The sequence below is a fragment of the Ooceraea biroi genome, chromosome 2, assembly GCF_003672135.1.
Source record: "Ooceraea biroi isolate clonal line C1 chromosome 2, Obir_v5.4, whole genome shotgun sequence".
In the NCBI taxonomy this organism is placed as follows: Eukaryota; Metazoa; Arthropoda; class Insecta; order Hymenoptera; family Formicidae; genus Ooceraea; species Ooceraea biroi.
In genome coordinates this window covers 11,089,518-11,107,508 of record NC_039507.1, presented here as the reverse complement: position 1 = coordinate 11,107,508, position 17,991 = coordinate 11,089,518, and the positions used below count along the sequence as shown (strand labels likewise).

Sequence of the window (17,991 nt, the reverse complement as noted above, 5' to 3'; positions counted from 1 at the left end):
GTTTTTATGTACTTGGCGTATATACAGGGTGTTTCACACAAGGGTAAAAACCTTTCGCCCACAGGTAGATAACGTCAGATCGAATTAAAATGTCCTATACCATTTTGCGATCTGCGCAATAGTTAACGAGTTATTAAGTATTAAAAATCGCGGTATTAGTCCGGCCTACCGGCGAGTCAGTGCGCGCGAGCCAGAGCGGGGCGGGGTAGGCGAGAATAATAGGATGAGCCGCTCGCGCGAGTCGCGGCGCGACGCGATAGCGGGTATCGGATTACAGCAGCAAGCGAGACAACGCGTGGAAAATAATTGTTACATATTTCTTTTTGTGATGTACACGCAAGTTTTATTTATTAATATTAATAATGTTAATTAATATGGTTATTAATTAATATTATTAATATTATTAATATTAATAAATAAAACTTGTGTGTACATCACAAAAAGAAATACGTAACAACACTTTCTCGGCAACTCGCGCGCGTGAATGAGATGATGAGAAATTATTGTATGATTACTAATTATTTACCATATTGATTAATATTATTCACCATAGTATTATTTAATATTTTCGTGCTATCTTTTTCACACCACTTTGCAGTAGATAGCATGGTGCGTTTTTTTAAGTGGTTTCCCCAATAGACCTAATCCACTCTAACTAATTAATATAAGAATTGTTCGAAGTGCCGTCCTCCTTCTCGTACACAGATTTCGGCTCTTCGAGTAATATTGCGCGTCGCACGGTGCGCCATGTCCGGCGTGATGGTATCGAAGGCCGCAACAATAGCTTCACGAACTTCTTGTTCCGTACCATCACGCCGGTCCTCTATCGCAGGTTTAATGTACCCCCATACAAAATAATCGAGTACATTTAAATCAGGCGACCGTACCGGCCAGATGATTGGGCCACCTCGACCCATCCACCTGTCCGGAAAACGCGCGTCTAAAAGATTCCGTACTTGCCTGCTAAAATGTGCAGGAGCTCCATCGTGTTGAAAAATCAACTCCGCCCGTACGTCGAGAGGGACATCTTCAAGAAGAGCTGGAAGTTGATTTGCGAGCAACTCTGCGTATAATTGCCCGGTTAGCCTGGGCGGAAGGAAGTACGGACCGATCTGAGAATTATCAAGAAACGTTAGTAGATAAGTGCGGAAGAAAATTAGCTGAAATACAAGGTGCACTCACCACTTGATCTCCAATCATGCCGGCCCAAACATTTATGGCCCAACGGCGCTGAAATGCGCCTTGTCGAACAGCGTGCGGATTTTCTTCTTCCCAACGTACGAAGTTGTGAGAGTTAAACACCCCGTTCGGTGTGAAGGTGGCCTCGTCCGTCCACAGGATGCGGTCGGGGAAAGAAATATTCCGCCGACACTGCGCGAGGAACCCTACATGCATTTTATTGAGAATTAACACGAATGCACAACAAATACTGTAAATGTTAAATAAGAGTAATGAAAATACCTTCACAGAAGAAGATGCGCGGTTGTGCATCTCCGGGAAGAAGTTGCTGCACACGTTGATAGTGGTAAGATCTTAGACCACTACGCCGTAATGTACGATGCACCAAACTGTTGGAAATTCCAAGTGCACCAGCAACGCGACGCACGCTGTTTCTGGGATTTCGTTCGAATTCCCGTAAAATCCGTTCTTCTGTACGAACGTCGTGACGCATTACTGCACCGGGTCGTACGCGATTTGGAACGACGGATCCGGTTTCCCGTAATCGCTGGATACAGCGCGTAAGTGTTACGCACGACGGATGTACACGGTCAGAAAATCTTTCCGCGTAAAGACGTACCGCGGCATTTCCGTTTTCACCCGCCATCCCATACGTTATCACCATATCGGTGTATTCTCTCGCGGAGAACTGGGCCATCATGCAACAATAGCTCGATTTGTCTCGTACGGAATCAAATCGTGCACTGCAGTGTAAGCGTCGAAGACGAGAACGGCGACATAAACAATTGACGATCGCAAACAGTCGACAAAAGCCGCCAGTGCAGGAAGAAAGACATTCCGTACCTGCGGTTCAATTTTTTAACTACAACAAACTTTTCTATTGATACATCGAAAAATGTCTAACGATTATTGCATGATGGCCCAGTTCTCCGCGAGAGAATACACCGATATGGTGATAACGTATGGGATGGCGGGTGAAAACGGAAATGCCGCGGTACGTCTTTACGCGGAAAGATTTTCTGACCGTGTACATCCGTCGTGCGTAACACTTACGCGCTGTATCCAGCGATTACGGGAAACCGGATCCGTCGTTCCAAATCGCGTACGACCCGGTGCAGTAATGCGTCACGACGTTCGTACAGAAGAACGGATTTTACGGGAATTCGAACGAAATCCCAGAAACAGCGTGCGTCGCGTTGCTGGTGCACTTGGAATTTCCAACAGTTTGGTGCATCGTACATTACGGCGTAGTGGTCTAAGATCTTACCACTATCAACGTGTGCAGCAACTTCTTCCCGGAGATGCACAACCGCGCATCTTCTTCTGTGAAGGTATTTTCATTACTCTTATTTAACATTTACAGTATTTGTTGTGCATTCGTGTTAATTCTCAATAAAATGCATGTAGGGTTCCTCGCGCAGTGTCGGCGGAATATTTCTTTCCCCGACCGCATCCTGTGGACGGACGAGGCCACCTTCACACCGAACGGGGTGTTTAACTCTCACAACTTCGTACGTTGGGAAGAAGAAAATCCGCACGCTGTTCGACAAGGCGCATTTCAGCGCCGTTGGGCCATAAATGTTTGGGCCGGCATGATTGGAGATCAAGTGGTGAGTGCACCTTGTATTTCAGCTAATTTTCTTCCGCACTTATCTACTAACGTTTCTTGATAATTCTCAGATCGGTCCGTACTTCCTTCCGCCCAGGCTAACCGGGCAATTATACGCAGAGTTGCTCGCAAATCAACTTCCAGCTCTTCTTGAAGATGTCCCTCTCGACGTACGGGCGGAGTTGATTTTTCAACACGATGGAGCTCCTGCACATTTTAGCAGGCAAGTACGGAATCTTTTAGACGCGCGTTTTCCGGACAGGTGGATGGGTCGAGGTGGCCCAATCATCTGGCCGGCACGGTCGCCTGATTTAAATGTACTCGATTATTTTGTATGGGGGTACATTAAACCTGCGATAGAGGACCGGCGTGATGGTACGGAACAAGAAGTTCGTGAAGCTATTGTTGCGGCCTTCGATACCATCACGCCGGACATGGCGCACCGTGCGACGCGCAATATTACTCGAAGAGCCGAAATCTGTGTACGAGAAGGAGGACGGCACTTCGAACAATTCTTATATTAATTAGTTAGAGTGGATTAGGTCTATTGGGGAAACCACTTAAAAAAACGCACCATGCTATCTACTGCAAAGTGGTGTGAAAAAGATAGCACGAAAATATTAAATAATACTATGGTGAATAATATTAATCAATATGGTAAATAATTAGTAATCATACAATAATTTCTCATCATCTCATTCACGCGCGCGAGTTGCCGAGAAAGTGTTGTTACGTATTTCTTTTTGTGATGTACACACAAGTTTTATTTATTAATATTAATAATATTAATAATATTAATTAATAACCATATTAATTAACATTATTAATATTAATAAATAAAACTTGCGTGTACATCACAAAAAGAAATATGTAACAATTATTTTCCACGCGTTGTCTCGCTTGCTGCTGTAATCCGATACCCGCTATCGCGTCGCGCCGCGACTCGCGCGAGCGGCTCATCCTATTATTCTCGCCTACCCCGCCCCGCTCTGGCTCGCGCGCACTGACTCGCCGGTAGGCCGGACTAATACCGCGATTTTTAATACTTAATAACTCGTTAACTATTGCGCAGATCGCAAAATGGTATAGGACATTTTAATTCGATCTGACGTTATCTACCTGTGGGCGAAAGGTTTTTACCCTTGTGTGAAACACCCTGTATATTTTCTTTTTTAAAAAGGTTTTTTAGAGATCTCACTCTTTTTTGTAAATTTTTAAAATTTGACTATATTTTAGTTTTACATTCTTTTGAACATATAATTAGTATTACATAATTTCTTTTATGTTTTATTATCAATTCTTTTGCATGCTAACACGTACATCGTTCCGATGCACTTTGTAATAAGTTTTATTAAGAATAATCTTTTGATTTTTATATAATGTAAATTATTTTTATATATTTTATACTTTTTTCTGTTTTGCTAACAAAATTTCTCTATGTGATTTACAATATTTTTTATTATAACTTTAACAATATGGCTTTACTTTCACATAAATCATTTTTATGAGTTTTATAATTTTATGCGATGAATGTGGTAGCGCTCGATGTTATGCAATGAAATTGGTGCAGTCAATCTGTCAATCCCTTTCTCACTAACTAATATGACGTTGCACCACGTCGATGACGGCGACAACAACGACGACGACGACGTTGCACCACGTCGATGACGATGACGACGTTGCACCACGGCGATGACAACGATGACGTTGCACCACGTCAACGACGACGACGATGACGTTGCACCACGTCGATGACGGCGACAACAACGACGACGACGTTGCACCACATCAACGTCATCGTCGTCGTCGTCGTCGTCGTCGTTGTTGACGTGGTGCAACGTCATCGTCATCGTTGTCATCGTCGTCGATGTGGTGCAACGTCATCGTCGTCGTCGTCGATGATGTTGCTTGCAATTACTTGCAATTTATGTCTTTATCGTGAAATAAAACATTTCCTATGTATCACATTTTTTAATAATTTTTAATAATTGTTTAATAATTATTTTTATAGTATTTGCAATTTATATATTTATCTTAAAATAAAACATTATCCAAGTATTAAAATCAGTTTTAATTTATAATAAATTAAATCATGCATGTGTGAACGGCAGCTTGAGTGACAAAATCGCTTTATATGTGTATGTGCGAACATATGTACGTGAGTGGTCTGAAATCCCACGGAAATGGAAAACGGAACGTCACAATTTTAACATAACGATTACAATATCTCAGGACTGACTGTATCATTCTTATTCAAATTGGTCGCAATCGAAAGCTTGCACCCATATTATATAATAAAAGTGCCGTTAGATTTTTGATAACGGCTGTAGTTCCTGAATTATTTTCATCACAAGTTTATGTGGCTTGTCAAATGATATGAATTCCAGATAAGCTATGCGGTAGCGCTCGACGTCTATGCACTGAACTTTGTAACGCTCGATGTTTATGCAGTGACTCTCATTGTTCAGAACCTTATTTTTTATTATGTACTTGGCGTCGCGACGCCACCGCGTCGCTTGATTTATTGATATGAGAACCGATGCACATACATTTTTTAAATGTATGAAAGCTTTATTACACTTGCAAGAGACATTTCCTGAGAGATGTATTGATTGAGATTAAATAAATTTATTGAGACATTTGCATGTCTGTAATGCGTTTCCATCAGTTATAATAAAAACAGCAAGACAAATATATAATTGATTGAGTGAAAACCAGAAATAATAAGAAACATTTTTTTCCTCACATATTATGTGGAAAGTAGATATATTATTTTGCACATAATGATGATCTCCCTGTCGTTAATAAATCAAGTTTTGTTGCTGTTGTTCCCATTAAATTAAGTTGTATATATGTAACATGTCTTGCTTTAACTTTAATAACAACAGCCATAGTACCTAAGGCGAATTTCGAATACATGCAAATATTTTATGCATATCATTTTAAGTATTATATTAGGTAAAAAGTATGTGCGTTTTTTTCCTTTAAACACGAGAAGTACTGAATTATTTTCCACCGTTCAGAGTCTTTGAACTAATCTTTTGTTCATGTTAAAAATAGAATTGTGGAATTCATAGGCTTCTCAGTACTTATTCTCTTCTAATTGTAATCAGAACTCCATAATAATCGTTTTCAACATAACGAATTCAGTATTAGTTTAAAATCTCGAAACGGTGAAAAATAATGTAGTACTTGCAGTATTAAGGCCACTTTACCCAATGTATACTTCACGACAGATGAAGGATATATTTTTATTAATAATTTCACATATATATTTCTATAGTATATTAGATTGTATAGTAGATAGTGTAGTATGTAGAATATATTAGATATATTACATTATTTATTTATTTATTTATTTATGTATAGATATACTTTAAATGTTTCAAACGTTCTGTTTTTAATTAGATTTCTATTCCGAATTCTGTCGTGAATTCTACATTGAGTGTAAAATGGCTTTCTCTATGCATTGCATTAATTTTTTTATGTAGTAGTAGTAGTAGTAGTAGTAGTAGTAGTATATATTTATTGGTTCCCCTTAGGGTTACAATTTCTTACATAATCTTAACTCTAACTTAATCTACTTAACCTAACTTATTCTACCCTATCCTATCTCCACACACACACACACACACACACACACACACACACACACATCTCCACTTGCTAATTTCCTACTCTATGGGACTTCCGTTTCCGTTTACGATATTTCTCTATCACTCCTCCTTTCCATCCTCACTCTCATTCCTCCACTCATTCCTCTCCCCCCTCAACCCCTCCAGCTCCCTCATCCATTTCTCCCCCTCTCCCTTCTCCCCTAATACTTCCACCACCCTTTCCTGCCACGTACCCCTCTCACCCCAACCTGTACATTCCTCCCACACATGTTCCCACGTCTCCTCACCCCCTCCACATATCCTACACTCTCTCTTCCTCTCCTCCTCCCAATATCTCCCTCTCTCATTCCGTTTCCCAATCTAAACCTTGCTACCCTTTGCCATCTTTTCTCTTCCCATCCTTTCTTTAAATATCCCGGTATTCCATCTCCCTTCACCCAGCCGTACCATTTATTATATCTCGATTCTCTTATCTTTTTCCATCTCTGTTCCCTCTGTACGTTTCTTTCCTTCTCATATATATCCTCCCCTCTTATTTACCCCTTTTTCTTCATCTCTTTTACCTCCTCTATTTTCCATCCTTTCTCCTCCATGAATTCTTTCCTTTCCGTTTCCCATTCCTTTAGTATTCTTCCCTCTTTCGCTCTCTTCTTCATTTCCTTCCAACATTCTCTTGCTAAATCCCCCCCTTCTCCTTCCTCTAGCTTCTTCTCGTATTTCCATGCCCTCCTACCCGCTCACCCCTTTAATAAATCTCTGTACCTCTTCTCTTATCAAATATCCTGGTGTCTGTCTTTCCACCCCCATTACCCATCTTAAATATCTCTCCTGAATCTTTTCTACTTCCTTCCTCTCTTTCCACCCCCATACCTCTACCCCATAACTAACCATTGACTACACTAATCTATCAAATAACCAAATTCTCTTTCCCCAGTCTCCCCCAAACATTCTTTTTCCCAGACTCCATACCTTCCCCAATATCGCCGCTCCTTTCTTCACTCTATCTTTAACTTGAGCATCCTGTTCTCCATTTCCTTTTATTATATATCCCAGATACTTAAATTCTTTGACTTCTTCTAACTCCTTACCTCCCCATCTCTATCCTACCTTGCTCCATCTCCCCCCTCCTCTCCTACATCTCATTATTTTTGTTTTTTTTACGTTTACCTCCAAACCTTTTTCTTTCAAATATCTCTCCATCTTCGCAATCATACCCTTCATTCCTTCTTCATCCTCCGCTAGAAGTGCCATATCATCCGCGTATGCCAAAGTATATACCTTCTCCTCTCCTAACCTCATACCTCCCCACCCTTCTTTCCTCAAGACTTCATCCACATCTGCCAACAAAATTGTAAATATGCTCGGACTTAATGGATACCCCTGTCTTACTCCTCTTACTGTCCAAAATTTTTCCCCTTCCTCTTTTCCAATTCTTACCCTACTCACTGTTTCCCTCATCACCTCTTCACATCTTTTCACAAGTCCTTCTCTCACCCCTCTCTCCCTCATCGTCTTCACCATAATCTCTTTGTCTACCGAGTCGAAAGCAGCCTTCAGATCCAAGAATAAAACTACCATCCTTCTTTTCTTTCTGCTTATCTGCCTATTCACTAAATAATTTAACACATATATATTGTCCATTGTTCCCTTCCCTCTCCTGAATCCCGTCTGACTTGACGGTAGTATTTCTTTCTCCTCTAGCTCCACCTTTAATCTTTCTGCTAACACCATCGTATATACTCTATATGCTGTCTGCGTCATCGTTACCCCTCTATAATCCTCAACTCTATCACTTTTTCCTTTTTTCTTTATCGGTACTATTACCCCTTCTCTCCACTCCTTTGGCCACTCCACTCCTTTCTATACCCTCCTACATATTCTCCATAACCCTTCTTCTACTTCTTTTCCTCCATATTTCCATACTTCATTTGGTATCCCATCCCCTCCCGTCGCTTTCCCTTCTTTCAGCTTCTTTATTGCTCTTCCTATTTCCTCTCTACTTATCTCCTCCTCCCCGTCCTCTCTTAACTTCCCTCCTGTCCCTCTAACTGCCCTCCATTCTACTCCCCCTAACATTCCTCCGAAGTATTCCTCCCATTCCTTCATCTCTATTTCTCCATTTATTCTTTCCCCCTTCTCCTCCCTTTATTCACAATTTTCCATATCTGATTTTCTGTCTTCGCTTCCTTCACCTCCCTTTCCCATTTTTCTCTCTCTTTCCCTTTCTTCTCCTCACATAATTTCCTATATTTTAACTTCTCCTTTCTATAACTATCCTTATCCCCTCCCTCCTTTCTCCATTTTCTTAACTCCCTTCTGACCCTCTCTTTCATCTTCCTACATTCCTCATCCCACCATCCTCTTCTTTCTCTTATATTCTGTTTCTTTTCTACCTCCTCTAATGCTTTCCCAATTCTACACTTCATCTGCTCCCATTCTTCTTCTATTCCCTCTCTCTGCTCTTCCTCTCCAAAACATTTCACAAATTCTTTTCTTCCTTCCTCATTCCATATACCTCTCCTCTTTCTTCCCTTTCCTAACCTTCCTCCTCTTTTCTGTCTCCCCTTCCTCCCCTTTACCCATATTGTCACCGGTTGATGATCCGAGTCAACTTTCATCTCCACCTCCATCCTCTCTATTCCCTCCCTCGTCATTTCATCTCCTATCACATAATCTATTACCGATTCCCCTCTTCCTCCCACGTATGTTACTTCTCCCTCCTCATCCCCTCTAACGTTACCATTTACTATCGACCACCCCTGCTCTGCTAGAAAATTACACAATTTCTTCCCTTCTCCATTCATCTTTTTATCTTTCGATTTTCTACTCTTCTTTTCCTCTATCTCCTCTTCCTCCCCTCTCACACACCCTTCTTCTTCACCAGTTCTTGCATTAAAGTCCTCTCCTATCACAACTCTTACTCCTTCCTCCTTTTCCTCCATCTATTCCCTTAATTCCTCCAATTTCTTTTCCAAATTATTATTTACATATGCCCCTACTATTCTCCACCATTCTTCTCCTATCCATACCTTTTTCATTATAATTCCCTCCCTGTTTTTCACTTCCTTATCCTTTTCTATCTTCATCTCTTTTCTTATCCCCATCAACATCCCCCCTATTGCCCTACCCTTTTTGTTTCTCCTCTCCGCCCATCGTGTTTCCCATATATAACCTTTCGGTAACTTATTTCTCACTCTTTCCCATCCCTTCTCCTCCACCCATGTTTCACTTAAACACATAATATCCCACCCTATAAGCTCTTTCCAAAATTCTGCATCTTTATTCATTAACCCTGCCACGTTCCAGAATGCTATCTTATATACATTCTCATCTCTTTTATCCCTATCCTTTTTCTTTTTTCCTCCGTCTTTTTGCTTCTTACCCTCTATTTCCGCCTCTCCTCTTCCCCCCTCATTACCTTCTCCTCACTTCCCTCCTCCCTCTGCCTTCCTCCCGCATCTTTCAATATTTCTTCTTCTTCATCCCAAAACCATCATTTACCTTCTATCCAAATCTTACCATATCCTAGTTTAACCTTCTTTCCCGTTCTTTCTTCTTCCCCTGCTATTTGTCGTAATTTCCATTTTATCTTCCTCTCATTAAAGGTTTGATCTTCCTCAATCCAAATTTTCCTCCCTCTAAGTTTCCTTTTATTCTCCAAAATCTTTCTATTCTCTTCTGTCCTTAATTTAATTATCACTATCTCTCCTTTCTCTTCTCTTCCTCCCCTTAACTTTCTAATATCCTCTATTTCCATCTCCACCTCGATCTCTTTTCCTATCTCCTCTATTTCCTTCCAAATATCCCCCCCTTCTCTTTTTATCCCTTTTATTATCAGATTTCTCTTTCTTCCCTCCCTTTCCTCTCTTTCTCTCTCCTTTTCCATCCTCTTTACTCTCTCTTCTAAGCCCTTTGCCTCTCTTTTTCTCATTCCCCCTTCTCTACCCTCTTCCATCTTTTCTATTCTCTCCTCTAAATCTTTCTCTTTTTTCCCACTGTTTCTATCCCTTTCATTTTCTCTCTTTTCCAAACTTTCTATCCTCCTTATCATTTCTCTTCTTTCCTCTTCCCATCTCTCCTCTTTCATCCTCAACTCCTCCTTCATTCTCTCTAATTCTCCTTATTTCACCAAGACCCTCTTTTACTTCTTCTCTAACTTCTCTTCCCTCCATTCTCATCTCTCTAATTTCTTTCAGAATCACCCCCTAGTTCCCCTCCTCTCCGCTTCCATTCACCGGTGATCTTACTACCTTCCTACTCTTAGCAAAGATCTCTTCTCTATCCTCCTTTCCCTCTTCTGAATTTTTTCTCTTTCTTTTCAGCCAATCTTCCATGTCTCCAATACTTCCCTGCCTCTTCCTCCCCGACTTCCTCCCCTGATTTCATCTATCTTTCTTATTCTCCTTATCTACCTTCCTTTCTATCTCTATTCCCTCCATTCTCTCTTCTTCTACTTATTTCCTGCTATTTTTCTCTTTTCCTATCCTCTACTATCGCCACCTGTCGGTGTCCGTCCCAACCCCGTCTGCACTGCTCTCCTAGATAATCTATTCCACTATTCCCTCTGTTCACCTCTTTGCCTATGCTCTCTACCCGCCTTTCTCCTAACCTCTACTCTCACTATGTCTCTTTTCCTCCTCTTTATTCTCTGCTCCGTCCTCCACCCTCTCCCTCTTATACTCTTTCACCTCTGTCTCTCCACTCTCCACTCTCTCACACACTCTCTTCTCTGTTCCTTCTCTCTTACTCCTTTGTCTTCGCTTTTCCTGCTCACCGCATACACATACGTCCACACTCGCTCGCTACGGAAACGGAAGCCCAATTTTTTTTTATGTATATTCTTCATATCTTTCTATCTATTTATTATTTTTGTCTTTTTATGTCCTTTATATATCTATATAGATATCTATCATTTCTTCTATCTTTTCTTTCTATCTATCCTTTTTACCTATCTATCTTTTATTTTTATCTATCCTTTATTCTTATCTATCCTTTCTTTCTATCAATCCTTTTTTCCTATCTATCCTTTCTACCTATCCTACACTGTACATATTTGGAAATGTAAAAAATTGTTTTCTTTAATATTACAATAATTATTGCAATATTAAGAAAATAAGGTTTTTACATTTCCTCCTGACGGAAGAGACCACCACCTTCTCGCGGTTTCCGTTGAGCAACAATATGTACGTCCATTCGTTTTATGATTAAAACTATTTTAGCAAAAATCCTTTTTTCCTTTACTTTTAATACAGGTATTTGTAATTAAGAACGTAAAAAGTATATTATAACAACATACTTTTTACGAAACAACCCAGCAAACACAGTCATATAACAGTAATATTGCCATAATATAACAGAATGTAACACGCAATATAACATGTTCGTTACATGTAATGTATATGTTAGTTGTAATTTCCCACTCATACGAAATTGCAGTAATATAACAGTAATATAACGTGTTACTAAAATGTTACTTAAATGTTACATAAATGAAATATAATTATTCTTTCTTTCCTCTTTCTACAACTACAGGTTTGTGTTTAATTTATTTTCCTAAACGTTATGCAGAAGTTAGTACTTTGCTCTTATTTATTATTTGTTCAAAAATGTACCACTTCATTGGAGAAATGGACTTATAATACAAGTTGTACCATGCCGTGATCACCATTCTTATATATATTTTGTATCATATTTTGTATACGAGAAACGGAAGCCATCTAGCGGACGACTCGACATCTGTATGTTAAAAATGGTATATAACATAGACATAATATGCAAATATTACAGTTATATAACATCGCATATTTAAGTTATATTACTACTGTTATATTATTATAACCAATATATAACAGAGCAATATAACAGTTTTATAACAACGTTATATTGCAGTTACAAAGAAAATTATGTAACTTTAACATTAATAACATATAACAGTTGTTATATTGCGTGTTACTTCTGTGTTATATAACAGTTATATTTTGTGTTTGCTGGGAAATAACATTTTATTTAATTTGTAATTTTATTTTTCTTACATTATCAATAAGTTAATTTTTAATAGTAATGACGCAATGTTTTTAAGCAAAAGGCGTACATGTTGGCCAAGAGTGGATATCTATTATTTATTGCTTCTATTAGACATTAATTATTATTAATCCCTCTGTTCTATAATTATTACTTTTTGTTGTGTGTAGAGTACTTTTTATTTAGATATTTATTACAGCAGTAAGTATATAATTATTACTTATTGTGTGTAGAATATTTTTTATTTAAATATTTATTATAGCAGTAAATATGATGAGAGAGAGAGAGAGAGAGAGAGAGAGAGAGAGAGAGTGAGAGAGAGAGAGATTAAGGAAGCCTAAACTGATTTTTCGGCGAAGTCAGCTGCCAGCCCACTATAGCTATCGGTCGGGCGAGAAAGGATAGCAGATATATCTGCGCTTGTCTGCCCGAAGCTGCCCGAAGCTGCGCGAAGCTGCCCGAAGCGCGGCGCGCACACGTACACGGTTGCTCGCTTGTGTGCGTATCCCCTCCCTGTTGCCATCATGTTGCCAGCGTCTCAAAGCTGGCATCTCTGGTCTCGAACCCTCATCTCGTGAGAGTTACGTACTGTAATCCGGTAAGTATTCAGTTCAGCGGCTTCATTAAACTCTTTCGAGACGTTTTACACGAAACGAAAGAATCTGGTAGAAAAAAGCGTCGCTCTGCCCCGAGAAGCGGGATATTAATCGTTAAAGTTGATCACTTTTCAGGTTAGGAAATCTGTTAAATACATTACTAAATATAATGACAGGTTTCCTAACCTAAAAGTGGTCTTCTTTAATGAGTGATATCTTGCTTCGCGGGGCAAATCGACGCTTTTTTCTGCCTAATTCTTTCGTTTCGCGCAAAACGTCTCGAAAGAGCTTAATGAGGCCGCTAAACTGAATACTTACCGGATAACAATATGTAATTCAAATTTCTTTTCAGATCGGGAATATCTCTTATGTCCATATAATAATTTTATATACTAAGTTGTGAAAAAGCGCAGACATTTTTATACGTCTGTGAAGCTGGCACGACGTTCTACGAATATCAAAAAAATACTAAGAGTTCTAATAGCACTTGTTTTGTAGCAAATGTTTTCAACAGTTTGCATTAAATATTATTTAATTAATCAAAGTTTTATATTTTTTGATAGTAGGTGTATAACAAATTTTCAAGACAATATATACATACTAGTAAAATAGCCTGTCTACGCCAGTTAGTCCCTGGACCGAAATTAAAGATTTCAAGAATTTTCCCATTACCTGGGGGTGAACTCCTATCACCATGCGAAATTTGGTGTTTCTAGCATGTCGGGAAGTACCCGATCAATTCAACGACAGAATAGAGATTTTATATACAGGGTGTCTGAGACCACCCGTACATGCCGAATATTTTGATAACTGAGCGTGACAGATAAAAATGTTTTAATCAAAAGTTGTAGGGCTTTAACAATTACATGAAATGGTGATACATATTTGAACTTGACAGCAGTTATGCAGGAAGTCTCAAGGTCAACTTTAAAATCTTAAATGGAAACTCCCATTTTTTATTATATCATCTTCTTCTACCAATTAATTGGAACAACTTTTGTCTGAAACATGTTTTCTGAAAATGCCTCCATTGACCTTGACATGTATTTGAAATAAAAACTACATTTTGAAATAAAAAAGTCTCGCTCTTAACATAATCCAGAACTAACGACGAGGACGTGGCGAGTTTCTAGTTCCATGTTTTTTCTTAATTTAAAAAATTGTAATGTTTTTAAAATGTTTTCAGTGGTACGGCCAAAAAAACGGAAAAATAATTAATAAACATAGTGATACCAAATACTATGTTACACAAACCAATTATGAATACGTAAAAGCATTTTAAAAAAACTGAAATAGCTGTCCCAAATACGGGATATTATGCACCAACGGGTTAACAACGTTTCTGAGTGAGTGAGTATGTTTGTTCAAGCAAAGTGTTCAAAGTGAGCACCGTTTTCTGTGATGCACGTATCTACTCTGCGTTGGAAGGAATTAGTTGCTCGAAGAATCTCATCAGCACCTAAAGATCGAATTGCTTCACTTATCCTAAGGATCATATTGTCCCTTATAGTCGGACGTTCATGGTACACCAAATCTTTTATCCTTCCCCAAAAATAATAATCTAAAACGGTGAGGTCCGGTGATCGGGGCGGATAATTGATGGGACCATATTTGCCTATCCATTTGTTGGGAAACATAGCGTTTAGTATTGTACGAACAACTCTCGATGTATGCGACGGGCATCCATCTTGTTGAAACCACATGTCCAAGCGCAATTGCAGAGGAAGATTTTCTAGTAAGATAGGAAGATCTGTCTCTATCAAAGCTGAATATCTATCAGCGTTTAGATTTTCTTCAAAGAAAATAGGACCTACGATCTGACTTCCAATAATGCCACACCAAACATTAACTTTCCACACATGTTGATGATCTATTTCTCTCAACCAGTGAGGATTAACTTGTGACCAATAACGACAGTTCCAAGTATTATTAGATCCGTTACTTTTAAATGTACATTCGTCAGAAAATAAAATTTTAAGGTGAAAATCAGGTGGTTGCTGTCTTATCCAATTGCAAAATGCAAGTCTCTGTTGAAAATCATCATACTTCAACGCTTGGTGAACAGACATTCTGTAAGGGTGAAACTTGTTTGCTCTCATAATGCGCCAAATAATGTCACGACTAACGCCAGAATCTCTTTCTCGACGTCTCAAGGAATCATGAGGGTTCAACTCTACCAATGCAAGAATTTCCGCCGTTTTTTCATCCCTAATTGGACGGTGGATCTGTCTACTTTTGTTATGTTCAGGCTGAATGACACCTTTAGTTCTGATTCTCTTAGCCAAACGTGAAAAAACGTTCCGCGAGTGAGGAGTCCGATCAGGATAACGCTCTCGCCATAATCTTTCAGCTCCACTGAACGTACCTCGACACTCACCCAAAATTAACAGCATATCATATGCTTCTTCATTCGAATAGGACATGGTTAGATAGATCTTTACGAAATCTTTGCTAGAAACTTTTCGAATAATAATTACCGAACCGTTCATCAATTTCAAGAGTTTTTATATCATTTTATAGCACGCTTTGACGAAAGCAATCCTCCTATTTATGTGTTCGTAAACTCGGCGGAAAGCTATTTCGGAAAAGTACATACAATACTGTCGCTGCGTTGGGGTAAACAAGTCGTCGCCAGCGAGCCGTTTTGTTTACAACTCAAGTAAGCACTTCCTGTCTTATCGCCGAGTATCGTCCTTTTAAGCACATAAATAGGAGGATTGCTTTCGTCAAAGCGTGCTATAAAATGATATAAAAACTCTTGAAATTGATGAACGGTTCGGTAATTATTATTCGAAAAGTTTCTAGCAAAGATTTCGTAAAGATCTATCTAACCATGTCCTATTCGAATGAAGAAGCATATGATATGCTGTTAATTTTGGGTGAGTGTCGAGGTACGTTCAGTGGAGCTGAAAGATTATGGCGAGAGCGTTATCCTGATCGGACTCCTCACTCGCGGAACGTTTTTTCACGTTTGGCTAAGAGAATCAGAACTAAAGGTGTCATTCAGCCTGAACATAACAAAAGTAGACAGATCCACCGTCCAATTAGGGATGAAAAAACGGCGGAAATTCTTGCATTGGTAGAGTTGAACCCTCATGATTCCTTGAGACGTCGAGAAAGAGATTCTGGCGTTAGTCGTGACATTATTTGGCGCATTATGAGAGCAAACAAGTTTCACCCTTACAGAATGTCTGTTCACCAAGCGTTGAAGTATGATGATTTTCAACAGAGACTTGCATTTTGCAATTGGATAAGACAGCAACCACCTGATTTTCACCTTAAAATTTTATTTTCTGACGAATGTACATTTAAAAGTAACGGATCTAATAATACTTGGAACTGTCGTTATTGGTCACAAGTTAATCCTCACTGGTTGAGAGAAATAGATCATCAACATGTGTGGAAAGTTAATGTTTGGTGTGGCATTATTGGAAGTCAGATCGTAGGTCCTATTTTCTTTGAAGAAAATCTAAACGCTGATAGATATTCAGCTTTGATAGAGACAGATCTTCCTATCTTACTAGAAAATCTTCCTCTGCAATTGCGCTTGGACATGTGGTTTCAACAAGATGGATGCCCGTCGCATACATCGAGAGTTGTTCGTACAATACTAAACGCTATGTTTCCCAACAAATGGATAGGCAAATATGGTCCCATCAATTATCCGCCCCGATCACCGGACCTCACCGTTTTAGATTATTATTTTTGGGGAAGGATAAAAGATTTGGTGTACCATGAACGTCCGACTATAAGGGACAATATGATCCTTAGGATAAGTGAAGCAATTCGATCTTTAGGTGCTGATGAGATTCTTCGAGCAACTAATTCCTTCCAACGCAGAGTAGATACGTGCATCACAGAAAACGGTGCTCACTTTGAACACTTTGCTTGAACAAACATACTCACTCACTCAGAAACGTTGTTAACCCGTTGGTGCATAATATCCCGTATTTGGGACAGCTATTTCAGTTTTTTTAAAATGCTTTTACGTATTCATAATTGGTTTGTGTAACATAGTATTTGGTATCACTATGTTTATTAATTATTTTTCCGTTTTTTTGGCCGTACCACTGAAAACATTTTAAAAACATTACAATTTTTTAAATTAAGAAAAAACATGGAACTAGAAACTCGCCACGTCCTCGTCGTTAGTTCTGGATTATGTTAAGAGCGAGACTTTTTTATTTCAAAATGTAGTTTTTATTTCAAATACATGTCAAGGTCAATGGAGGCATTTTCAGAAAACATGTTTCAGACAAAAGTTGTTCCAATTAATTGGTAGAAGAAGATGATATAATAAAAAATGGGAGTTTCCATTTAAGATTTTAAAGTTGACCTTGAGACTTCCTGCATAACTGCTGTCAAGTTCAAATATGTATCACCATTTCATGTAATTGTTAAAGCCCTACAACTTTTGATTAAAACATTTTTATCTGTCACGCTCAGTTATCAAAATATTCGGCATGTACGGGTGGTCTCAGACACCCTGTATATTTTAAAAGAAACATTGTAACATAAAAATGTCGAAGCCACAGCAGAGAAACTTTAATCGTTTGTTTACTGTGACTTCGACATTTTTATATTACAATGTTTCTTTTAAAATATTCTATAGAATCAGTAAAATTTTCTAATGGTGGTTTTGGAATAACCTATGTAATTGTAAAAAATGTTTTCAACATTGTTGAAATGTTAAACTACATAAAAATAATATTTTTATATAGTTTCTATTTAACATAAATAACATGTTAAATTAACATTATTTTTTCGTTAAATTACAAAACTTTAACAAACAATAGTGTAAATTTGACATGTTTTTTTAATTAAAAGTTTGAATTATTACATCTCTAATATGTAAAAACAACTTTTTTTTCGAGTTACTTTTATCATTAAAAATATATTGATTTTACACAAAATTTATTTCATATTACTTCGCAGTTTGCATTCATTTTGTGTTAAAATATTAACATAA

General features: G+C 38.5%; 4 protein-coding genes across 4 annotated transcripts; 2 read left to right on the top strand and 2 right to left on the bottom strand.

The window, feature by feature from the left end:
* Positions 1-659: 659 nt before the first annotated feature.
* On the bottom strand, positions 660-1,500 carry LOC113563627. The gene is made up of 2 exons (XM_026975466.1): positions 1,183-1,500; positions 660-1,112 (listed from the first exon to the last, which is right to left on the bottom strand). The coding sequence occupies exons 1-2, from the start codon at positions 1,489-1,491 to the stop codon at positions 660-662; spliced, it is 762 nt and encodes a 253-aa protein (XP_026831267.1). The 5' UTR covers positions 1,492-1,500.
* A 954-nt stretch (positions 1,501-2,454) lies between these two features.
* LOC113563626 lies at positions 2,455-3,371 on the top strand. Its single transcript, XM_026975465.1, has 2 exons — positions 2,455-2,789; positions 2,860-3,371. Exons 1-2 carry the CDS (start codon positions 2,481-2,483, stop codon positions 3,310-3,312), a joined length of 762 nt encoding a protein of 253 aa, XP_026831266.1. The 5' UTR covers positions 2,455-2,480; the 3' UTR covers positions 3,313-3,371.
* Positions 3,372-14,270: 10,899 nt separating this feature from the next.
* On the bottom strand, positions 14,271-15,591 carry LOC113563618. The gene has a single exon (XM_026975455.1). It carries the CDS (start codon positions 15,509-15,511, stop codon positions 14,387-14,389), a length of 1,125 nt encoding a protein of 374 aa, XP_026831256.1. The 5' UTR covers positions 15,512-15,591; the 3' UTR covers positions 14,271-14,386.
* Positions 15,592-15,711: 120 nt separating this feature from the next.
* On the top strand, positions 15,712-17,030 carry LOC113563619. The gene has a single exon (XM_026975456.1). The coding sequence runs from the start codon at positions 15,790-15,792 to the stop codon at positions 16,912-16,914; it is 1,125 nt and encodes a 374-aa protein (XP_026831257.1). The 5' UTR covers positions 15,712-15,789; the 3' UTR covers positions 16,915-17,030.
* The last annotated feature ends 961 nt before the right edge of the window (positions 17,031-17,991 follow it).

Coding starts and splice junctions, on each gene's coding strand:
- LOC113563627 (XM_026975466.1), bottom strand. CDS start 1,491: ATGCACAACCGCGCATCTTCTTCTGTGAAGGTATTTTCATTACTCTTA. Junction 1,113..1,182: donor GCATGATTGGAGATCAAGTG/GTGAGTGCACCT, acceptor GATAATTCTCAG/ATCGGTCCGTACTTCCTTCC.
- LOC113563626 (XM_026975465.1), top strand. CDS start 2,481: ATGCACAACCGCGCATCTTCTTCTGTGAAGGTATTTTCATTACTCTTA. Junction 2,790..2,859: donor GCATGATTGGAGATCAAGTG/GTGAGTGCACCT, acceptor GATAATTCTCAG/ATCGGTCCGTACTTCCTTCC.
- LOC113563618 (XM_026975455.1), bottom strand. CDS start 15,511: ATGAACGGTTCGGTAATTATTATTCGAAAAGTTTCTAGCAAAGATTTC.
- LOC113563619 (XM_026975456.1), top strand. CDS start 15,790: ATGAACGGTTCGGTAATTATTATTCGAAAAGTTTCTAGCAAAGATTTC.